Genomic DNA, 26,059 nt, shown 5'->3' with positions numbered 1-26,059 from the left:
CAACAATTGTAGCCGAGGCATTGACTGTGCTATGGTGTGTTATATGCCAAAGAAGTGATATTTGAATCTGTACAAAAGAATACATTTTACTTTTATAATTAGTTTGCTTCAGATTCAAGGCTCATTTTATTAATTTTATATTTTAATTCGTTCATGGACATTTCTCTGATAAGATCAGTAAGATGACAAGGTGAGTGTGTGTATGCCTGGGTGCTTAGCATTTATTTCAGGACGCAAAATTGAATTGAAGACTGCTTTCTCAACTTATAACAAAGAAAGGAAAGAAACATGTCATATAAACGGCAAAATTATAACATAATGAGTGTTTAAGAATTAAGCTCTGCTAGTCATGGAAAAACATTTACTGGTATTACTTTATGCAGGGGTGATTGTGACTCCATGAAAAAATACCTGAACTTTTTTTCCAAAAAGGAAAAGTCTTTTGATGGTCATATATATATGCACATTACGTGTATGTACACATTTTTTATATACATAATTATTTGTTAGGGCTAAAACTCGAAGTTTTAACTGGACTTAATACGTCCATGTGCATGGAGGGAATTAAATTCTTTTAATTTTTCTCATTTCTTAAAATTTTTCAAAGAATGTTTTATTTTCCTCCACTGTATCTGAACCCTTACCATTAATAACATTCATTTACTAAAAGTGTATAAAGATTTCAGAATTAAAAAAGTTTGGGGAAAAAGGGGCAGTATGTATTATGATCACTGTGCAATAGGGCTGGGCGATATCAGAATTTTAATACCACGATATATCGCCCTCCAAATATCGATATTTTCGATATATATAGGTCGTTAAATTCAACATTTTATGGGGGAGGGGGACTGCAAAGCCTATTACATAAGCATCTGCAACAGAGAAAAGCTATAGGCCATCTTGGTGAATGAATATTTTAGCAATTTATTCTAATAATATAGCTACAGCAAGGATTTTCATGTGTTTGTCGGAGGGGGGGGGGATCATGAGGCAGATTATACCACAAACTTTTGAAAAAATTAATTTAGAATAATTTAAGTCTTTTTATTAGCGGGTGGCAATTCTTGAGGGAAAAGGGGGTTTGGTAAAATTGAGGGTTGCCATCTCAGTCGGGGGAATGGGCACCCCTAGTTACATCATCTGCATATTAAGATATGCAACAGAGAAACGCTACTAGACATCTTGAAAAGAAAATATTAAGGGGGAAAATATCAAGAAATATCCTTCCTCTTCTTATCTAGCCTTTATTCCATCTCCCACATCAGCTGTTCTTCAATAAATACCATAGAAATCGCAAAACATGATGGTAGCTTACGCTTTATACCAAACGAAATGTCTTCAATTTGGACTTTCGGAGTTTCATTAAACATCTACCTAAATTTTACAAAAGTGGGTTTTTCTGAAAATATAGGAGTTCCGGTATTTTGGAAGAAGGAGATACCGGAAATCAAGATGAAAATACCGGAAATCCGGTAAAATACCGGAACACAATCACCCCTGTTTATGTGATTCATAAAGCTTTAGCCAAACCTGCACAGGCTATATTGGATAATTGGTTTTTAAATTAAAGTCTCTTTTATAAAGCAAGATTTTTCACTAAAGTTTCTAAATTACCTGGAAGCATGTCTCTATATCTTCTTGGAACTTACAAGCCATTTCAGTGGAGTCGTCTATTTCTTTTGGTGGTGGTTCTGTAGATAAATCAACATTTGTGGCACTAGCGGAAAGAGAAGGACCCATCTGCAACATAATAAGATTTTGAAATTTCCAGGAGTTTTGTTGAAGATCGTGATTCAAAATAAGATAAAATTTGTAGCTGTTATGAAATGAACTTAACCAGGGTGGATATTCATTCCTTGAAATCTCACTGAATAAACTTTTGAAAATTTACAGCCTCCTCCTTTTTTTCCCTCTCTCCAAGAAGGTAAAAGGATTTTCTCAAAAGCTGTTTAAAGCTCTGGTGAGGCATCCATTTTGTAGGACACATTAAAAATAGTGAGATTAATTCAGACCGAAATTTTTGCTAAAGCATTTTTTAGTGAGACACAACATAAACAAAGACTATGTACCAAGGGCGCCCATATAGGGGGCGAGGGGGGGCTCGAGCCCCTCCCCCCCTTTGGAAATTAGAACTTCCTTTCTTTTAATACTTTTTCTTTGCAAAAATATAAAAATATTTCTTCTCCAGCCATTAATGAATAAATAATTAAAAATGTCAAATTTTAAAGACTCTAATCTGTCCTGAAATCTGCCTCCATGGGGAAAATATCATGCTAAACCACTGTTAAAATTTTTAAGCCTACCACTTACAATTTTGCATATGGGCGCTTATGCTATGTGCATGTATTTTTAAATACAGTCAATCCCCAATTTAATGCCACCCTTTAAAGTGACAGTCTCGTCACACTGCCATAATTGTGTCTAAACAAATCTTCCATATAGGATTTTTAATGCAATCTATCGGTTAAGGCACCAACTCGTTATATTGCCAACCAATATCATGCCTCAGGAAAATATTTTTACAAAAATTTCTATCCTGTTTTAGCTAGCAACAACTTAGAATTTTTTAACTATAAATTTTATTGATTTTCCTCTTCATTATCTACGAATGTAATAAGCATTGCCGGTTATTCAGAGGTACTATTAAATTTTCTAGGCAAAAATGCATTGGGTAAAGTTTGTTAGCAATAAACTTGTTGTCTACTCCACCAAGAAACACAATCAGCAATTGAACAGAAAAGAGAGCCTCTTGCTATGCTAATATGCAACAGCTTATTTCAGATACCCATTTCAATGCCTTTAGCTGAATGTGTTTATGAGATTATATTACACCAGAAGCTATTGTCAATTGTCGGAGGTAAGTGAGTAGCTGAAGATGAAAAACATTGTGTGCAAAGTAATGTAGGAATGAAAGAAATTTAAAATAAATATTAACAAATTAACTGCTTTGCAACATCCTATTACAGTAAATGAATACACTGATACCAACAAATTAGTTTGAACTTTTAAAGATATGACTCATTAATTTATTAAGTTACCAATTCCTGAATGAAATTCTGATTCTTACATAGACCATTTATTTATCTGAAGATGAACCTGAGAATATCAAGTCTAAAGAAGCAAAAGATTTCAACCAGAAATGAAGAATCTTGGAGAAAAATGTGACTGATCGACAAAAGATGAACAATCTTTTCTTAAATGAACACGGAAAGAGTTATTTCAGATTTTAAAAAGGCACACTAGCTTTTCTTTTTTTGCAATGCTTTGTACTTGAGAGTACTAATAAATAATTCTGGTGCTTTGAAATCTCTTTATTTTTTACTTTTGGACTTCTAGAGGTAAGTACTTTCTTAAATTTGATTTTACTCTGTAACATTACTATTCTACATACCATGTGTAATCTTACACGTTTTATCGAAAAATCGCTAAACCCTGATGTAACTCCACCACACAATTAGATCCAACAGTTAGTTTATATCAGAGTTTGTGTCAAAGGTGCCCACCCTTCCTAAAAGCAAGGGTGCACCCCTCCTAAATAACCCCCCCCCCCAAGGAAAAAATATCCCTTAAAAATTTCAATGGCACAGTCTGCATCATGATGCTCTTAGGTGGACACAACTGTTTTGACTGTACATGCAAAAGTGACTTATGAATTGAGCAGCAGCTTAGGAGTTCTCAACAAAGCTCCTTTTTGTATCCATCTATCTTTGTCCTCCATGAAAAATTCCTACCGACCCCAGCCAAACAAAGACTTGGTTGGTCAGAGGTTGAGACATCATGGACATACCCTTAAAGAGCATAGAGTGAGGCTGTTCACAACATAAATAAAAGCTTTTTAAGAAGTCCCCAAAAGGAATTAAACATTAAACTAAGCAAAGTTTACTAACACAATACAACTTTAAGTTATCTTGAATAAAATACTCAACAGTCAAACTCCAATACATTCAATTGAAATGCCAATTTTGAATAAATTCTTTTCTGGCGATGTATTGAATTTGAAGGTATAGTGAACAATAAAGTATAAGATTAAATCTGTCACAAGACAACCTGACTGTTGAATTCAGAATTTACACTCTAAGTTAGTTTCTAGAATTCAGTGTTCAACACTAAAAATGTAAAATTGATAAAATAGAGAGCTATCTAAAATCAAAAGTTTTTAGTTTTCTTAATAAATGAAAATTGTTAAACAGCAACCTTTTTTAGGGTTTCCAACTGCAATAGATTAATAATTTATGTTAGAGAATAGAAGGTCATAGACATGATTGCAAGTCCTGAAATCAATCCACAATTAAAATTATTTTAACTATACATTTGCCTCCTGCATCAGATGTACCATTCAAAAACATAAGTCTAAAAATACTATTTCTGAAACTTCATTTGGCAAGTTTACTGGGTCGGTTTGCTTCATTCCAATTTTATAAAGAGGAGTAATTAGGCACTGATCATACCTCACAACTGGCCATGGGATGCTTTCACGAGGCTCAGATTATTATTTTTTTAATTTATAATTCAAGTTAAGTGATTTAGAACAAAAAATTACGAATTGACCAAAAATCAAGGCTGAAATTTAAGGTACTTTCAGAGAAATCATAGATACCTGGATGAAAAAAAGTGCAAAATTAAGTGAACATTTCATTGAACCTTGTCTTCTAAACTTCGACCTCAGTTTGGGATAGAAAATCTCACTACATAAAACCAAAACAGAGTTCAAGAAATTTAAATTCTGGGAAGATAAATGCCCAAAATCAGTCTCTGGTAGATCCACCCTTTTCTGTTTCTGTCCATGCTCATTTTGCTGGGAATAATGAAGAACTTCATGAAAACTTTGAACAAAGATGGTTTTACAATACCTTAGAGGGAAATTTCCAGATATATTGAAACTAAGGTTTAGCAAAGAATTCTTAACAGCCCTTTAAATATGCACGATTAGGAAAATCAGTGTCTGAAGAAAAATTTGTGAAGGGAGAAAAAACACCTAGGAAGCCTTTAAGATTGTATTACAAGTATTTCTAAGCAGCAGAGAAATGAGAACTAAAAACAGTTGGTCGAACAATCCCTACGGAAGTTCTGTGACCATTGATGAATGATGTCTCTGAAACTCCATTTTGTTCACTTCTTCCAGGATATTTTGTTTAAAAACTAAAGCTGTGAGCAGTGAGCACGAGGAAAAATTTCACTATGATATCTTTACAGTGGAACACAGGTATCAGGGCCATTTAGCTGAGTTAATGTTCACCAAATACTGCTGAACTATTACAAGAGATGGTCCTTCTTTGATGTACAAAATCAATCAAAAATGAAGCGTTTACAGCAATAAGCCAAAAGCAACCACTGCTTTCTGAAAAAGAAGCATAGTTAAATAGAACATGTCCTATTTAATAACATTTATTGCCTAGGATTTTTTTTCCCCTTTTAGCATTACCTTTAAATCAATGTGTGGTTGCTGTGCATCTTTCTCGGGTGGGCTTTTATGTATCTTGAAAACAATAGCTAAAAAAAAATCTGCTACCATATAAGTTTTTCTCAAACAAAAATTAATAGGAATTGACTATCTAAAATCAGGATGCAGACAAAAAGTTACTTTTTGTTGACTAGTGTTAATGGCATGGATGAGGACAAAAATCCAACGAGAACAATGATAGTGAATAATTTCATGCTTGCTTCAGGGAAGCCATCATTAAAAATTTTTACTATGCTTACTATTAATATTACTGTTATAAGGAAATGAATTTTTATAATGATGGGTTTTCTATTTAAGCATTTGATGGGGAAATTACATGAAATTTACGGTTTTCCACCCTAACCAAAAATACTAATTTTGTTTCAGACTTTTTTTTTTTTGTGTGTGTGTGTGTGTGTGTGTGTAAAGTTGTACTTTAAAATTAAACCCTTTAGTGAAATCCCAAAGACACTAAGTGGTCTAGTTGCTGGGATATAAGCAAAAGCAGTCCTCAGAATTTCCGTGAAAAACATGCCAAATATAATAGAAGTACTTAAAAAACATGAAGGCAGAAAAAACTTTTTTTCCCAATAGTTATTTCAATTTAATTTTTTTATCATGTCCGATTTTGGAAATGATGAGCGGTCTTTATGATGTCACAAGTGATGCACTTTGGTGCATTACTCCATTGGTGCATTACTCCACGTTTTTAAAAAAAATTGCCATTAAAAAGCAGCAGTATTAATAGCAGGTGAATTCCAGGGAAAAGGACACATGACACATGAATTTTAAAACTTAATATTCTGTCACTTGCTTTATACCATTCTCTTCAGAAATAAATGAATTTCTTAAATTTTAACCTGTTCTTCCCAAATAATTTGATGACTTCCAGAAAATAAAGGGAAAAACCAAGTTTTCTCTTTGTATTTTTAGAGCAAAAAATCTCTTTTTGTTACACACTGTATTTTAATAAACTTGTTATCAGCATATAATATTTAGGTTAACTTTTATCTTTTGAATGTCTAGTTAAACTTTTTGGTAAGTAATTTAAAATTTATGTTTTTTCAACCATGGAAGAGGTACATTACTAAGGTGAGAATTTGATTTCTTTTCATTACCAAAATACTAAATCTCAGTAAGTTCACCAAGAACCTATTGGGTATATAAACTAATGTCTTTTAGGCAAAGCAGAATTATGTCCCTCGTCAAGAAGGCATAGTTATAATTTTACTGGATATTTAATTTATATAGTTTTTAATGGTACCAGAAAGACAAAAAAAATATGGTAACGAAAGGACATTTAACTATAAGCAGATACAAGGTAAAATTTTTGAATGCTAGTATAAAACAAACTATTGTTTTACGTTAGTAGTCACATTTAAAATATATTAGTAATATTTGTACAAAAATCATGTGCACTTCATGGGCAGATCCAGGGAGGGAAAATTTCAAGAAGAGTTAAAATCCTCCATTTTTGAGCAAAAATGCAAAACATTTCCCTTACAATGGATACGAAGTCTAACAATAAGGAAAACAATGAGAGGGGAGCCTTGGCCACCCTGAGAAAGTTCCAGCGAATCCAGTTATAACAACAAAGCGCTTTCAGACATGCTGGCGAAATGCATTCCTCCAGGGTTGCCAAGCAAAAATTTAGGAATGTAGCAAAACCGTTGAGTGAAATTGGTGAAAAAAACCAACCCGCACGAAAGCTCCCCTCGCATTTATATAAAGATATTATTAAAAGAATTGTAATTAAAACATTTCAATCAAGGGCTCATTTGACTATAATGAATAACCAAAGATCAGCTAGGCTGATAACAAATATTTTCTGTGTGATAAAAAATAGCCAAAATGTCGAGTATTGGCCACACCTGGTAGCCCTATTCTTCTCTTCTGCTAGCTGAACACTGCTAAGCATGTGCGACCAGGGAAAGGAAACGCTTGCGGAGGCACGCTGGCAAATTGGGAAATGCGCCGGTCGGAACTGAATCAACATGCTGCGGCGTCCTTCCACTGGCGTTGGCGAAAGGGGACTTGAGAGATTTCGGGTGTGCAGAAGTCCATCGGCGGCTGGTGGTCCCACAGACCACTGATTATTTTTTTTATGGTGGTCCGAGGCAGGTTTCACTGGTCAGGGACCAGTGAAACCTGCAGTAATTTTGAACGCTGACTAATATAGTTGCAAATTATACTATCTAAACTGCATGACTGTTATTGACTAAAACCTCTATATAAACTGTAAACCTGCTTGGAAATAAACAACTATTAGCTCATGATATTGGCAAGACGCAAGCAGGCCTTGAACAAACAAGTTCGAATGCCGACGAAGCAACTGCCTACAAAAGATAAGCAAAGAGATTGAACGTAAACCACAAGCGGTTTAAAAACCCCCAAGGTCATTAGCATATCTGAGTCACACAAACAGACACACGTCACTGCTATCGCTGAATACAAGTGTCATCAGATTCAACTAGAAGCTTCTATGTGAAGTCATCCACTACACGGAGTTCTGCCGAAGTGAATGAAAGTGAAACAAACATTCAGTCGATTTGACCAATGAGAATGAGTGCTGATAAGTGTTTTTCCCCATTCATTAGGAATGATTGGTAATACATTGTAAGTACCGTATATACTCGCGTATAGGTCGATCTCGCGTATAAGTCGACCCCTCCTTTTTCAGAGAAAAAATCCAGAAAAAATCTAAAACCTGCGTATAAGTCGACCCCCATACTTTCCAAAAACATCGCAAATTATTTTCAAAGAAATTTCAAAATAATGAACACATTTATTTACAAATAAAATAGGAATTAAGTAGGAGAACATTTCTAAAAGCCTTCAAACTCGGATTCCGAGTCGGACGCAAAAAAATAGTTTATTAAAGTCCGCTTCCGTCATCACCGCGTCATCGTATACATCGGCGGCTGCGGAATCATCAATGATATCAGAGGTTGCGTTTGACGAACCTCACCGGTCAACCGGTAAGTAACCAGTTACTAACCGCGGCGTTCTATGATCAACCGGTTACCGCGGCGGTTACCATTCTAAGCATTTGATTGGTTGATTTGAGCACGTGATCATTAGCTGTCACGTGATTAACTAACTGGTCGCTCCCGGTCGTGCTTGTCGAACGCACTCTCAGTCTGAATGGCGTGACTGTTGACGATAAATATTTTCATACGTTTCACGATATTTGTTAATTGCTGATTTGATCCTTAATAAAGAAGAATAAAATTACCTTTATTTATGTGTATTATTTAGGTTTTTTTAGTTATTATTTTTGAATAAGTTTACTTTTTCACACGATCAACTTATCAGCAACTACCTGTAACCGCACATCGGCATTTCTCGTAGCTTCCCAGCTCTCGTTGATCGGAAAAAAAAATTCGGAAAATTTGACCCGCGTATAAGCCCCTTCCTTTGATCTCATTTTTTAGACAAAATTTCTCGACTTATACGCGAGTATATATGGTAAAGAAAAACATCCTATTTTACTATTGTTTTTGTGAGGTGATGAGATATTAAATATTTAATGTTGTGGTTAACAGGCATTTATGCCTAACAAATGGCATTTTATCACTTGTGATATCATGAGCTGAAGCACAAAAGGAAATTGAATCTGCATATAGATTAAAATTATTTTTCAAAAATACTAAACTTTGTCAAATTATTTAAGAAATGGTTAAAACCAATGTTTTTAAACATAATCTTTCAGAAAAAAAATACTTTTAAAATTGTGGAAACAACCCAATTCAAAAAGAAAAGAAATTCGACATAGAAATTTACACTTCAAAACCAAATTTTCATACATTGAAACTATGCATATGCACAATATTGAACTTATTTCAAGGCCACCTTCCTTCCTTTATGATTTGCAAAATGATTGATAAGTTCATCTAAGTTCTAGTTTCTTGAAAGCTTGCTCTCCAGTGCTAAAAGTCTGAGACTAGTTGCCCATTGTAATTTACTTTAGGAGCGCTATTTGACAATCTTAAAATAAGAGTGTTTAATTGGATGAACAGGTAGTATTTTACCAAAATTAATCTTAGTTTATCATGTAAGATGAAAAACTTAGCTTCAAAATAAAATGTCTTTGTTCAATGCTACGTCTAATGTCTGAAGACAATCCATTGAAGAAACTTCTACCTTGCTTTCTTTTATTAATGATAAAAGTTGTGAAAAGCTTACTGCAGTTTTAGAGTGATAGACAGGGAGATGGGCAAAAATACATTCAGACAGGCCTCCAATAGTGCAAATAAGCCCGACGATAGTAATATTATTTGCAATTTTCAATTCAACACTCTCGTGATTTCTTATGATCGTTCTTTTTTGGCAAGGGGGGGGGGCGAATACATTAAACGAGGGGTTTTTTTTCAAGGTCCGATCGATCGCGGAATTGAGACCACAAAGTCAATGAAAACTCTTTTATTTGCAATATATACATTGACCTTCCAACTACTTCTCGACGTAGTAGCCATTCTGACTAAGACATTTGTCGTACTGTGGTACCAATTTTTCGATACCCTCGTCATAGAAGGCAGCCGCCTGTGCTTTCAGCCAATTCTGTACTCTGGTCTGCATCTCAATGTCTGAGTCAAACGTGTCCTCCTTGCCAGCGTTTCAAGTAACCAAACAGATGGCAGTCGGAAGGTGCCAAGTCTGGGCTGTGCTGAAGATGGTCAAACACTGTCCAGCAAAACTGCTGTAGGAGAATTTTTGCTAAAGCAGCAGTGTGTGGGTGTGCATTGTCATGCAGAAGGACAATGGAGTTGGACCGTACACATTACTAATTTGTCTAGGGCCCGGGGTTCAAGTTTCCGACTAGGCTGGCATGGCCTCTCATCGGGCCTGACTAAGCTAAGCAGATCCAAATCGGCAGAATCCAAAATTGTCAAAGGCAGGGCACAAATTCAGGCAATTCGCCATTGTGGCAGAAAATGACACAAGAACCGCATTTTGAATATGGTACATATGGAACAGTAGATACACTTCTGGACATGATGAACTAAATTTCTCTCTCTCACTTTTAAATTCTAAAAATGTGGTATTTTTGCAAATCACCATTTTTAGCTCTAGAGCCTAAACATTATGATAAATAAAATTGTTAGATTTATCATGATGATAAAAAAGCATTTAACGAAACATAAAAAACACAGAAGCACATACACAAATGAAAATAAAGAATGAGTAAATTAATAATAACATGAAATTATTTAAAATGATGGTTCCTAGTTTGCAATTTTTTAACAAACATTTCACCTAAAATCCGTAACTTAGTATATCATACATGCAGGCAGGTTTTTGAATAAAATGTTTGGCATAACACAAACAAGAATTGACACTAAAATAAAGAAAAAAATGGATATAAAGAATACTAACCAGTGTTGGGGCGCAAACGAAGTCAAAACCATTGTGAATCAAATATCTAATGGCATAGAGCGCACCTACAATTTTGTTTTCTTCTGCCTCATCACGTAATTTTTCAATTACTTCAAAATGCTCCAAAGTAACACGAATCTGAAAATATAAAGATTCAACATAAGACATAATACAACCATGGATGAAAGTATCATTTCGAATTAATAAAATGGATACATTTTTAAACTCAACTCCTCTCAATTTTCCAGCACACTGAAAATTTTTCCAGTTTGGAAAAAAGTAACTTCTTAAAATTTTGGTATTAGATGTCACAGACCCACTAAGAAAACTTTAGGTCTGGATCTTACACTCCCCACAAAGCAGAATACTACTAGATTTGTGAAGTATGTCGCAGAACAGATGCCTGAACTGCAGAATAATTCTGTTCAAATGTGAGAGGAAAACTGAAAAATTTTCTGCGGAAATTCTTCAAATTTGTAGCAACAACTGAAAATCTGCAGAAACTATAATTTCTGCAAGAAATCTGCAGATTTTCAGCATATATCTTCCAACTAAAAATATAATTTTGCAGAAATCCTGCACATTTCTTCTAGTAAGAAGAAAATCGGAAATTCTTGCTAATTACGCTTAAATGACGGAAAGCTCACACAAAATGTTGGGATTTTATGTGTCATTTGCAGGAACTTGACTTTGAACTTAAAGAAATCTGCAAAATTAAGGTAGTATTTGCAGAAATTCTGCAGATTTTTGCAGAAAATAGTCTCTGACTGCCTGCACCTATTTTATGCTCTTAAGTTCCATATGGGATGAGATTTTTCGGCTTTTTCCAGAATTACAGCTTGCTGTGTTCATTTTGTAAAGTTTTCTTCCTTGTTTCATGTCTTGGTATCAGACCAATTTTCTACTTACAAATCTGAAAAGATTCCGATTTTTCTAGCATTTTTCGTTCCTTTCTTCCCCCCATTTCATCTTCGTCCACCCCAATTTCCGCCGTACAGTTATGTTTTGAAAACATGCCAACATTGAAACATGTGCCTCACCGACAATTACGGGTCTTGTTTGAGATTTCCATTTTGTTGCATCCTGAAAATATTTCAATTATTTTTAATTGTATATTTGATGTTTAGCCAAAGTGAAGGGAATACTGTTCTTGGTACTGAAGGGGGGATTAAATTTGCCCAAAAGAAAGAAGTATTCAGTAAGGAGGATATGGTTACTTTGTGGGTGGGAACTAATAATGTAGGCGCAAGTAATAGTTTTTGAAGGAATGGAAGTCCCTGTTGGATTAAGCTACCAACTTTTTGACCAATGTCCAAGTGGTTGGTTTGTTTCCTAGGTATGGAGTGCATAGGAGTTGGTTAAATCAATGGGCTAGGTGTTATCTACTTAAGACAATTTGCAAAAAGCGCAATATCAGGTTTGTTGATGTACGGAGTTCTTGAAACGGGATTGGATTGTTAGGGATGGCCTGCATCTGAACTCTACAGGGATCAAAATGGTTAGTCGTTTGATTTAAAAGACTTCAATGTCAAAAAACTTAGTATGAATGGGGGGCATGGTTCAAATGGTTTAAGGATCAAGCATCCAAAGGACAATAATTATTTGGGTATGACTAGAAATGGAAATAGGGTGTCTAATAAGAGTAGTAACTTTAACAATTGTGATTTAAGAAAGTTCAGAGTGACATAAAAGTTATTTGGGCAAGCTTCAAGTTTTCTACACCAATGCTCACAGTATTAGGAATAAGATACAAGAATTGAAAAACTTGATAATAGATGAGAAGGTGGAAGTTGTTGGAATTACCGAAACATGTCCTACCGAATATGATACAGATATATTAGGCATTGCTATGCATAATTTGTCTAGACAAGATAGAGTAGATGTGGGGGGGGGGGGGTAGTGGGGGGTATATGTAGTAGGATAATGTAGTAGGGGGTAATGTGGTAGAAGGTGGGGTTTTATTTTGTTAAAGATATTTTCATTTGCAATGATCAATGAATTGGTCATAAATAATAAACCCAATGATATCAGTATGGTTTGGACGGAATTGATGAGCAATATGGGCAAAAAAAAATGCGCTTTGAGAATATTTATAAGCCACCTGATAGCCACAAAATGTCTATTTGAGAGATATTCTCACCAATTCATTTTAAAAGCTAAGTGTAAACTAGATGTAACAGCTCTTACTCACTTGTTTTTCTTTATAAATGAAATAAGCAGTTAATCTTGTCCCTTTAAAGGATGCTTGTTTCAAATCGCGTATCGGAAAGCAATGTGTAAACAACGGATCGACTCGGAACGAAGTGTTCGTCAGGAAGAAGGATGTGACGTCAGAGCACGAGCGGATGTATGACGTAATCTCCCAATGACTCTGAAGCAAATCTATTGTTCTGGAAGGATCCAGATGGCTCTAACATAAGAATATCCGGAGTGACGTGCCGCATAGTGCTGGGATACGATATAAGCGGGAGGAAATGAGAAGGAAATCACTTCTGCTCGTGTTTCTCATTTTCGACTGACGACAGTCGTTTTTTGTTAGAGGATCGTTCGCTATTGAAGCGATGTCCTGAACTTAGGAGATGGCTGTTAGGATTTCACCATGAGAGTTAAGGACATTTAGAATAATTATCATTAGCATGTCAAATATTTTTTTAGAAAGATGTTCTTTTGGAACATTGAGATTTATTCGAGTATTGTTGAAATCCCTCATACTTGTTTAGACCATTTATAGAAGTTTTTATGTTTTACAGTTGTTAATTATTAGATTCATAAATAAAAATGATTTAGCTTTTCAATTTGAGTTCTGGCATTTCATTCACTAGATAGCTACAGAAATGTGAAACAGAAAGGCATCTGCTAAACCTTAGGTGTTTACCTTTGTTACAGAAGTTAGACACGAATTGTTAGGTCAACACCACCTTATTTAAACTAGGAACAAGATGAACAGATACACTGTGTTGTTAGTGACATGTCCAGTAAGGGATCCATCATCATAATGGGGGATTTCAATATTCCAGGTGCAATGATTGGAATAATTTTTACCCCAGTAATGGCAGAGAAGAGGAGTATTTAAAAGTAATTAGTGACTGTTTCTTAGATCAAATTGAAACTCAGGGCACTCCGCAAGATGCAATTTTGGATCTAGTTTTCTGTGATGTGGGTAGTTGGGTTCAAGGGTTCTGTGTATGGATCATATTGGACATAATGACCACAACAGTATTAGGTTCAGCATTAAATTTGATGTGTACAAAGATATTAAATAAATAAAATTCGATTTAAACAAAGGACAAGTAACAAAATACTTAAACTACTAAGTACATATTCATCTCATGTTTATGTCCATGATTGCTGGAAGGGTTGTACCCCTGGTTTTCAAAATTAAAATTTAATTAATTTGATAAGGAAAAGCTACAAAATAAATCACAAAAATTATTAAGATCATGTTTATGTCCAGTACCCTTACCGGCGCTTTAGTACACCTCCCTTGCAGCACCGGTAAGGTATGGCAAGTTAGGCACTTTCATCTCATAGATTTTCAAAATAAATTTTAAAAAGCAATATTAATCTAATACTTTTTTACATTAATATTATTTTTAATCTTTTAATAAATAATTATCTTGAATGAGTAAGATTGGATTTATTTTAACCAAAGGTCAAATTACAAAAAATCAAAAATATTGGGATCTGAGAAATATGTAAAGCTTATAAATAAAATAATTTTAACAAAGATGAAAATACATTTCACTATTCGCTTTAAAATAAATGAAACAAAACTTAGTGATTATTTACATGCGGGTCCAGCCTTATCCAAATAATTGTTCCTGCGCCCATGGACCAGATTCAAAATTTTTATGATATAGGAAACAAAGAAAAAAATCTAACTCTTACAATTTTTATTTTCTTTAGATTATTGATAACTTGTTACATTTTCTTTACATTACAACATGAGCCGTAATGAAAAACAAGTAATAATCTCTGAGTAGCAATGGAACATTTTTTGAATAAAAAAAATTATCTTGTAACTATATATGTGCACACACACATGTACAAGCACACATAACAGTGGTGCAGGTAGAAAATAGTTTTTAGGGTGGGTTCACATTGGGGAACATGGAAGTTTGTAGAAATTGAAGCCTTGAAATATGGTTCTAGGCCATATTTAATGACGTTATGGAAAAAGATGGAGCCCAGGGAATCTCCCGGATCTCTTTTTTTTTTTTTTTTAAATAAATAGAAATCAATTCCTTCCTCCCCCCCCCCCCCTCCAACTTTTCAAAATTGCAGTTCCAAAAAGGCAATACTAAGTAAAAGCCTTTGTACGCAAATGGTAACTAGTTTTTAAATTGAGTTGAAGGGTTCAAGCTTATTCAAATTTAGAACTTTGAATGGTAACAAACACGACTTTTTGCAATAACCTTTATAATTGGAGAAAAAAGGAAGGGGGGGGGGGGGGGTCTTGTTGACTAGTTTCTTGTTTAAAGATGCATTTTTTAAAACATATTTCAGAAAAAATATGTATAACTCTAATATTTATTTTTGCTTTCATACAATACATAAATGTATAGTAAAAAATGTATTTACTGCTTCTTAGACTTGAGCCATATCAGAATCAAATTTAAATACAGGGAGGGGGGGATTAATTATTGAAATGTGTTTTACTTTGAAAATGAATAAAAAATAAGTGATATTGATTTAAAATTAGTATTTTCTCAAAAACAATACAGGAACTAACAATTTACAAACCAAAAAAAAAATGAAATATTTGCTAAAGTAAGAAGTATAGTAAGCCAACTGAAAGTACTAGAGGTCAAATAACTTCCAACTATCAAAATAATTAAAATATTTACAAGATACAAAAGGACAAACTTCAAACATAACAAACAGTTTTTGGCGAAGCTTGTGTTTGATTTTGGCATAGAAACATAAGGTTACTTATAAGAGATTGAAATACACGAAATTCAATTTAAACATTAAGGATCCTTCTGAAAAAAAAATTGTACAAATTGTTTTACAGTAAAACCTCTCTGAGCGGCCAATCCTCCGTTCCGTGAAAATGTGGCCGCATAGTGGGGTTGGCCGCTCTAAAAAGGTTTTCATTATTGAACTCGAAATGCGCTATTAACGATATAATTCAACAATTTAAAATGATTTTTTAAAGAAAATAAATACATTTTTATTCCATAATTTCTTCTTCGTAGGCAAAAACTATTCAATTTGTATTTGTTTATAGTTTTACAGAAACTACATTTTCTTTTCAAATTTATTTTAACCATGTTAAAGCAAATTCCGAATTGAGTCATCAGCTATGGCTGACGAATTAGCGATGATATCAAATTACCTCCAGCATTTACCGTTTTGAAAACTTTACTTTTGCTTATTGCAACAAATATTACAAGATTCACCATCTAAATTCAAAATAAAGCCTAAAAGTCTTTTTTTTTTTTACAATCATCAATCAATGAATGAAAAAAATCAAAATTTGAATATTTTCCCAAAAACTAAAATTATTGTTTCATCTAAGGAAAAATATCAATCCTCCTAGATAACCCAAAGCAGCCAAGAGGAGAAACGATAGTTCCCACCTACATGAGCCTATTGCTCGAAATGCCATCTCCCCCCCCCCCCCCCCTACACAGCAAAACGCTGCGACACAAAAACACTTACAGAACTCCTGGCAGTTCTCTTAACGAAAAGGTACAGGTAAAAAAACGAAGTGAAAGAGTATACGCCAGTCTATTTCGAACTCCAGACTGGCAACTACCCCGACGCTCAGAGGGGTTTGAGTGGTCGCTCTTAAGGGTTGATTCAACATTATGCGAATAGGCCAAAAATGTCCTGCTGTGGGAAATAGGTCGTTAACAGGGGTGGCCGCATCGAGAGGTTTCACTGTAATCTTCAAAATTGATCAAAATTTTGTTGATCATTTCAAAACTTTTGCATGACTCTATGCTGATAACATAGAAAACTAACTTATTTTCAGAATTTTTCTTCTAAAAAGTATGAAAATTATTATTCAGGGAAATAGTGGTACCAATGTTTAGCTATTAAGTTGTTCTTTCATCTACTATATAAAATATGGAAGGTTTATTCATGTTAAGTAATTATCTACAATTTTTTAAAATTAAAAAAAAAAAAAATTGAAATAATTTTTTTTTTTTTTTTTTTGTATTCCAAAAAAATCATACTTTGCCAACAATAGATGTTACACATGTATTAAAACACATAAAGAAGTTAAAACAAAAAATATGGAAAATATGGAATGTTTATTCATGTCAAGTAATTATCTACAATTTTTTTAAATTAAAAAAAAGGATTTAAATGAAAAAAGTCCATTTTTTTTTTTTTAAATGTAATCCAAAAAAAAAAATCATACTTTACCAACAATAGATGTTACACATGTATTAAAACACATAAAGAAGTTGAAACAAAAATAAATTTCAGCCATCGATTTCAAACTTAACTTTCTGACATTCTTAAGAGCATGAATTTCGTTAAAAACTTTTCAGTTTAATGATTTTAATAAAAATACACATGAGTTTAGTTTATTTGCCTCTTCACAGGGCATAGTAAGCATCATAAGTGTAAATAATCTTACACCCATTGCAGATGCAGAGAGATTGCGATTTTCAAAATAAACATGTTAAAAGGACAAAGAAGGGCACATAAAAGAATTTATTTAAGTAACTTATTTTAGAATTGCAATTTAGAATTCTACACTAAACGTATTAACTATAACAATCGACATAATTGAAGGAAAAATCAAGTTAAACCAGCAATTTAGATTTTAATTTTGTGATTTTCATAGGAATAAAAAGAAATTTCATTAATTTGCCCTCCAAAAAAGCATAAGCATAAAAAATCAGGGAAATTCGATTCTCATATCGGATGCAAAGAGATTGCTTTAATCAAAATGAAAGCATCAAAAAATATTTTTGAAAATAAAATAGAATATACTTCAAAATTGCTCTAAAAAGTGAAAAATAATTTTATTCTTAAAACACCATCTATAACACTTTTAAACATAACTTTTGACTTTGGCGCAAAAATAAAGTAAAATCCGGTGTAACCATGCTTTGTTCATATTTTTCCTGAAAATCATCCTAAGTTAAGAACATATATTAGTTAGGAATATATATATATATATATATATATATGTTTTTTAAATACTTATTGAATTGAAAGTAAAAACAGAAAAACAAATTCATTTCAGGGTTTTAAAGAACATCATGAAATTTAAAGTAAATTAACACAAATTTAACTTGCCTTCATACGTGGTTTTATTATTGGTGGTTGGCATCGAACAAGTCCAAGAAGCACATACAGGTATCCCACATGCTCATATTTATTTTCGGTGTACTTGCAAAATAATTCCAGAGCTGCACGAAAGGTGTGTCTCATAAACTTCAAGAGAAAACAAAATTATTAAAAGAATTCTGTATCAAAGAGAAAATTTCTATTTTTTAAGCAAGTATGTTTTTAGTAGTAAATCATATTTTAAAACTCTAAAGTTTCCTGTGATAAAACAGAGCCAAAATATTTCTTTTTTAATTTATTTCGTCATTTAGTTAATTGAATAGTAATTAAATATTAAGATATTAGCTTACATTTTAATCAGTTTCAGCTACTTCAATTATTTATATTGTAAACAAGCAAATCAAAAAAATCAATCATTGCATAACTATACTATTCAATAAATAGCATAGTAAATTTTGGCAAAAAACAGGGTTGATGCATCACAAATTTATGATTAGCTGATTTTTCAGGATTAATTGCTGAACATGTGTAGAATGAATCTTGAAAATTCCCATAATTTTCCATGGAGGCTTCTATCCAAAATGGCGAATCAAAGATGGTGATCAAGCGCTTTTATTGTAGTTTATATTTTCCTTCATATTTTAGTCAATAGTTGTTACTTTTTGATTCTGAAAAAAGCAATGTACTCTTATTGAATTTCCGCTTCTGTTTTACTTACATTTATCCATAAAAATCTGAGCATTATTATCTGAGAATCTAGTTTTTTTGTCCGAAATGCAAAATTTTTCTTCTGAAAATTCAATCTGGTCGGTGACTTAAAACTACCCATAAATTGCTGGGGGGTACCACGTTGTAAACCCGCGCACCGAGTAGCAACCCCCTCCATAGGTGGGAGGGGAGAATTGCTATGAGGTTTTTTAACAAATAAACATTCAAACTGTTTTTTTTTTTTTGCAACTTAAACGGTCATGTGTAAGTTCGAATAGTACTCGACTTGGACCAAATAAAGAGAAACAAAAAAAAATATTTTTTGACAAATTGACCCATAGTTACTGGGGGGGGGGGAATTTTTTTTGGCAATCAAAATAATGAAACTAATACCCAGTTAAATTCCCCCCCACGAAAGTGATCATTTTTTTTTAAGTTCCACAATCGATACTTGATCCCTGGGGGGGGGGGCACCACATTCGCCCCATCATAGCTTGGGGGGGGGGGAATTCGCTACGTGTTTCTTCTTATTAATTTAATGTTATTATATAAGTTTTAGCCATTTAACTCATCACTTTAATATTGTTCTTTTTTTTTGACTTTCATCCACCCACGCAGCCATTGGCCCAAAATTAGTGGGGGGGGGATTAGAGTCAAAGTTTTTTAATTAAATTTTTCAATTATTTTAACCGGCCACCTGCCATAAAAGAGATAAATCGTATTTTGGGGGCTCAGCTCTTGGTCTATAATGAATGAGTAGTTTATCTTGTCCCGTTACGGACGCTTGTTACGAATCGCGGATCAAAAAGCTATGATGTGTAAACATCGGTGAAGGAATGATTAAAAGGAAATGACATCAGTGCATGAGCGGATGGATGACGTAATCTCCCAATGACTCAGGGCAGATAGAATGTTCCAGAGGCTTCCAGGCGGTTTTTAGGTACACATTTCCGGCATGACGTGCTGCATCGTGCGGTGTAGGGTATAACCAGAAGGAATTGAGAGGAAAATGGCTTCTGTTCGCGTTTTCTCATACCTTCGGCTGAGGATAGTTGTTCTTTTGAGGATTGCTCGCTTATTGAAGCGGCGTCCCAAACTCAGCATAGGAGATGGCTGTTAGCTTTTCGCCATGAGTGTTAGGGACTTAAATTTTTTGAAACATATTTAGAACATGAGTGTTAGGGAATTAAATTTTTTTAAAACATGTTAAGGAAACTTTATAGTTAGTTGAATGCTGTTGAAACATATTATGATTATTTTACTATTTACAGAAGTTATGATTTAGAGTTGTTTTTTATTATATAGTTCAATAAATTGAAGTTAGTTTAAGTGACTTCTGTTACTTCAATCTTCGAAGAAACTTTGAGACATGACACAAACACATCTGCTAACCTATGGAGTTTACTCTATTTTTTAGAGTTACAAAAGTTAAGCTCGCGTGTCAGGCTAACACAATGAGCTAAATCCACACGCAAGTGCAGTCGCTGTGGCAAATTTGTGATATCCACAATTTAACGTCTAGTTGCAACTGTTGGATCTATTTTAGTCTTGATTGAATTTCATTTCCCAAGACAACTCTTGAATAACTGTTAGATCTGTTCTAACCTTGTAATTGTAGTCATTGATTAACAAACAGTATGAACTGAGAGTAAGTGCATAAGAATTTAGGAGAAATTAGCGACTTTCAAACTTGAATTACTCCGGCCCATGATGTCTCTGGGGGTTGAATTTTTGTATATGTACCCAATGCCCTCCCCCCAAAATATGTATACAAAAAAATCATTACTATAGCCCCCCAGGAGGGCTGTGACAAAACCCCGGAAAGGTACAATTTGGGGGTAAAAACGAGGGGGGAGGGAGAGGGGGTCAAATGGCACATCAGTAAGGCACAAGGTATGTGGTCACGAAATTTCAGCTTGATTCCTCTTTTCGTCTGGGCTTTAGCCCTGTCAAAGAAAGCGAAAACTTTTTTGAACAGCAATTTTCTAACTGAAATTCCTCCTCCCCCTGATGGTCCAGGGGATCGTATTTTGGTTTATGTCATCAGGGGCCACTAGAGATTGAGTATACCAAAAATCAACGCTGAGGGTCTTCCTGGGGCTGAAATACAGAGTGGTGAAAAACTCAGAAAACCCCAACTTGTTCTGTTGTGTAAACTGCACTTTGTGGCGTTTATTTTCTTTCGTTTTTTTTGGCGGTGGATTTGCTTTTATTGGCAGCTGACGTTTGGTTTCCTTGGCGGTAGGCATTTGGTTTTCTCGGCGGCCGGGACTCTCCCGCGTCCCGTGATATTTGAATAAATCTCAGGAATATTCACTTATCAAGATGTCCAATGGCGTTTCCCTGTTGCAGATCTTAATATGCAGATGATGTAACTAGGGGTGCCCATTTCCCTCAACTGCAATGGCACCCCTCAATTTTATTCAATTTTCCCTAAAAATTGCGACACACTAAAAAGGAAAACTTAAATTCTGCTGAAGTATTTTCTTCAAAATTGTCTGTGGTATAATCTGCCTCAACATAATCCCCCCTCTCCCCCCCCCCCCACACACATGAGCATCCTTGCAGTAGCTATTACTATAAGAATAAATCACGAAAATATTTATTCACCAAGCTGGCCTATGGCTCTTCTCTGTTGCAGATACTAACTTATGTAATAGGCATTGCATTTTGTACATGCTTTGCAGTCCCCCCCCCCCATAAAATGTTGAATTTAATGACCTAAATACATTGATATATTGGAAATATCCATATTTGAAGAGTGATATATCACAGTATTAAAATTCTGATATCGCCCAGCCATAGTGTAAAACGTTTTTTTCATTTTGCCAAAAAAATAAAAATTGGATATAATCTGTTTTGAAAGTAAACTCAATTACACTGCTCAAAACAATTAGGGGAGCAAGCAAAAACGTGAAGAAAACCGGGCGAGACAGCTATGTATTGGCATACAATGGATAGTACACGCGTAACAATGCGCAATACAGAAAAAAAGACGTAAAAAAAATTGGAATTAAGTTTTAATGCTTTGAAAGTATGGAAAAAACGTAAAAAGATGATTTAGTGCAAGAATTTGGTTACATGTAAATGATGAAAAAAGATACTGTTTAGGTATGATTCATAAGTTTTAATAGGGCGTGTGGGCTCCTCGAACACCTAAGGCTGCTGCACACCTGTTTGCCATGAATGCGATGAGGTTATCTATCTGACTTTGGGGAATACTGTTCCACTCCCCAAGAAGTGCAATTTCCAAGTCTCGAACAGTAACAGGCGACCTTGATCGCGCAGCAATGCGTCGTCCGAGCATGTCCCAAACATGCTCGACTAGATTCAGGTCAGGAGAGCACGCTGGTCATTCCATACGCTGTATTGTTTCAGCTTCAAGCATGTTCTCTACCAGACGAGCTCTATGCGGTCGGGCAATATCATTCTGGAAAACAACGGAATCGCCAATGGCTCCAGAGTAAGGGATGACATGAGGTCGCAGTATCTCGTATGCATACCTTCGGCCAGTCAAAGTGCCATTCCGAATGATATGCAGGTCCGTACGTCCGCCTATGCTGATTCCACCCCATACCATCCAACCAACTCATCTGTATTGTGACTTTTTACGAATGAATGCGAGGTTATTTCGAGTGCCCCTGTCCCTCCATGCCAGAAAGCGTCGGATGTCACACTCTAGGCTGATTTGGGACTCATCTGTAAACAACACTTGGCTCCAGTCATGTTGCTCCCAATCTCGATGTTCAACATCCCATCATCTTCGGGTAGCACGGTGGCGTGGGGTCAACGGAATGAGGACCATTGGCCTACGTGCATAGAGCTCTCCCTCATGAAGCCGATTACGTACTGTTTGGCTGGACATCCTTCGTCCTGTTGCCAAGAGTAATTGTCTTTGCAGCTGCGTAGCATTCTTTGTTCTGTTTCGACGGGCTATTAACAGTATATACTGGTTATCAGTTGCTTCAGTGGCATGTGGCCGACCTTGCCCTGGTCGACGTCTAACATTTCCTGTCTCTTGGAATTGATTCCAAAGCCTTGCAACAACACTTCTGGAGACTCCAACAGCGTCCGCGGCACTACGTTATGTTTGCGCGGATTCCAGTCTGTCTATCAGATGTCATGTCATGGATTCCGGTAAATCACTCTGTTGAGACATTCTCAAGTAACCTTGTCTCAAGAAAAAATACTGTGCAATCGAATTCCACAGTTACGGAAATAAAACGGACGTTTCTGCAACATCTCGATTTCTGCTCTTATCTCCTTTTACTGGTTTTTGACGTCATGAACACTGATTGGCATATAAAGTTTTCTTCTTCCGTTTCCTGGTAGGCTTAAAATTATGGATGTTTATATGTACATACATTTTATGTTACTTATTAGTATGCATCTTTGCGTAATTTTGTTAAAACCATGTGCTCCCCTAATTGTTTTGAGCAGTGTATTTAAAAAAAATTCGGTGTTAGCTAGCAATTAAGCCTTTGCCCCAGCTATAAAGGCAGTAATTAGTAACTTTAGACATAATTGAAGCTTAAATAATGTTTTCAGATGTTTAAACTGTTCACTTTAATTATTTCAAAGTATTTATTATATTCTTCAGTATACTAAATAAGTTTATTTCATAAGTAAAAATCCCAATATGTATTTAAAGTCTTAACTTCTTCAGGAGAGGGACCACCCCATTCAGAAAAAAATTCACAACACATTTCATTTTCAAACAGGGGTGTCTGTTCCTCTTACAGGGACGCCCCCCCCCCTTTTCCCAAGAAAGAGAGTCCCCACAAAAATGAAGAAAAAGACCCTCTAAAACAGTGACACCCTACATAGACCTAGTTAACCCCCCCCCCCCCCTTTCGAGTTCTAGCTCGGCCACTGGTTACCAGCAAACTCAAATGAAAGATGTTCAGTTTTACATGGATAAAAAATTAATTTTCAACTGTTTCAATTGTGGTTAAAATTGTAATCATTAAACAAAATAAGTAATAGGTGTGTATAAATAAGTAAATAAACAAAAAAACAATACTTACTTCTAACAATTCTTTTTCATTAGGTCGTCCACTGAAGGAAAAAACTTTGAATTATACCAATGAAAAAATTTATAAAGGAAAAGAACATGAATAGTAAAAAAACTTATTCTTACAGGAATATCAAAGAAAACTTTTGCTTGTTCCAAATTTCAGAAAAATCTTTCAGATCGAAGCTTTCTTTTTCTGCAAAGGTCTTTACTAGCTTTACTGTATCTGGTACAAAACCACAAGCGACTTTACTCATGTTGGATGTTATAAACAGTGCTCTCTGGAAAGGAATGTAAATTTAATTTAATTAATGTATGCAACATTGCTTCTTTGAGTACATTCAAGAATTTTTAAATTGTAATTTACTTTTCAAGATGGAAGACTCTTAAAACAAAATGCAAGTAAATTCACAAAACAAAAAGTTTTGATTCATCAAGTACCAATTACTGAAAAGAAAACTGAACAAATAAGTAGAGTCGTCCCTTGGTACTTAGCACTTAGAGGCCTCATTCAACTGCGGGTTTTTTCAAGTATTCATCATCCTTTTCTCATGAGTTGTGTTGACTTTTTAAAAGAGTAAAATGAAATATTCTTTATAAGTAAGGTCAATTCTTTTGAGGGGCGGATAGTAGAACTAGAGACAGGGTTGTCTGGTTTTGTCCACCCACGAACAAATCTAATTTTCCAAACAATATTCTTGTGCAGGATATTTTGTTTCTGCCTGGGGTAGCTCAGGCCTTGATGTTTCTTTTTTTGATGTTGTTCGTCTTTTTGGGTGCTTGACGTCTTAGGGGGTGTATCTCTTTCGGTTTGCTTTCAGACTTTTTTTTTCTTTTGTTTTTCTTGCCATGATCTTTACTTTGGTGTTTTGCATGCCTTTTATCGGTAATGGACTGCTCTGTTTAATTTGAAGACAGCTATATTTTATGCACAATCCTTTTTACACATGCACACCTTTTTCTGCCCTAGATGATTTTGGAAGAAAAGATACTTAGTGGAGATATTTTGTGTACGGGGTGTATTTCGTGTAGCACTATCCATTAGCAGCAGACGAATAATCAAGGCTTGCAAGTATATTACGATACATTTATTAACACGTACACACACACGCGGCTGAAGTCGTTCGAACTTTCTGAGGACTGACTAACCACAGTGAACAAGTTACGGTTACAGTCACACATACAAATACGATTATGATTACAAACATAAATACATAACAAGATACATCTCATCAAGGAAGCAAAGGTAAGGCATAGAGAATTTGCAGTCCTCTCTTAACGAAGGAGTCCCAGGACTTGGGATCAAATCAAATCCTGGCACATAGTATTTTAATCTAATATTTGTTAAAATTATAATATTTTTTAAAAAAGCTTTATTTACATTCATCATGATCTTTATGTTTACTCTACTTAATGGCATAATGCATATTAATACTAAGAATTTTTTCAGGTAGGGAGTGGGGAATAGTAATAATGTTCTTACATTGAAATTCAAAGGATTTTGAAATGCCTGGAGGTTTTACTCTCAGAATAGTAGTCAAAATTATGATCTGAAAGGATGTTGAAAAACACCTAAAGCCAAATTTCAGCATTAGCTAAATACTCCTAGGAGTAGGGAAAATGCGCTTATTTTATTAGTTGGTATTTTGTTGGAAATTAGGCATTGGATTTTTTCAACTTTATCTCTTCAGGTTTTAACTCAACTAGTCTAATTTAAAATTCATACAATTTAAAAGAAAAAAAGCTCAAAAAGTATTTTAAAGTAAGGGACTATTCTAGGCAGTGAGTTGAGCAAGGCATTTTTAAATTCTTTTATCAAAAGAAATCTTTCTTGTGATGATTTGACATTTATTCATAGATTATAACACTTAATGATATACTTTATCAACTAAACTAGAAATAGAGCTAGATTTTAAAAAACAATTTAAGGTGCATAAATAAATATCCAATTACTGAAGGCGCAAAAGATGAAAAATAATTTGCTTCATTTAACAGGACACAACAGTCTTGCAACATGTAACTTGCTGTTTTATCTGCTTTTCTAAATGTAGGGCAGGGTTCGAAAATATTATGACATTTTGACACATATCCAATATTTTCAATCAGACAAACTAAGGTCTTCAAAATAGTAAATGTATCCTCAAATAACTCTTTATTTTCTTACATTATTGTTACAATATGAAAATATAAAATTAAGGTTCCTTTCATTATTTATATCTAAAAATTTCATTTTACATTTTTATCAATTTTAATGGAGTTAATTTAGC

General features: G+C 34.4%; 1 protein-coding gene across 1 annotated transcript in view; it reads right to left on the bottom strand.

Moving 5' to 3' along the window:
• Window positions 1–26,059, bottom strand: part of LOC129231675 (uncharacterized) — a 64,494-nt gene that overhangs the window by 12,856 nt on the left and 25,579 nt on the right. The window contains exons 2-6 of the mRNA XM_054866037.1: window positions 23,919–24,073; window positions 23,806–23,836; window positions 18,080–18,217; window positions 10,817–10,954; window positions 1,615–1,740 (exon numbers count right to left, since the gene is read on the bottom strand). Coding sequence (XP_054722012.1) covers window positions 1,615–1,740; window positions 10,817–10,954; window positions 18,080–18,217; window positions 23,806–23,836; window positions 23,919–24,049 — 564 coding nt within the window. The 5' untranslated portion in view covers window positions 24,050–24,073. The remainder of the gene's footprint in view (window positions 1–1,614; window positions 1,741–10,816; window positions 10,955–18,079; window positions 18,218–23,805; window positions 23,837–23,918; window positions 24,074–26,059) is intronic.

The sequence above is a fragment of the Uloborus diversus genome, chromosome 10 (assembly GCF_026930045.1).
Source record: "Uloborus diversus isolate 005 chromosome 10, Udiv.v.3.1, whole genome shotgun sequence".
NCBI lineage: Eukaryota > Metazoa > Arthropoda > Arachnida > Araneae > Uloboridae > Uloborus > Uloborus diversus.
This window is presented reverse-complemented; position numbering and strand designations above follow the sequence as displayed.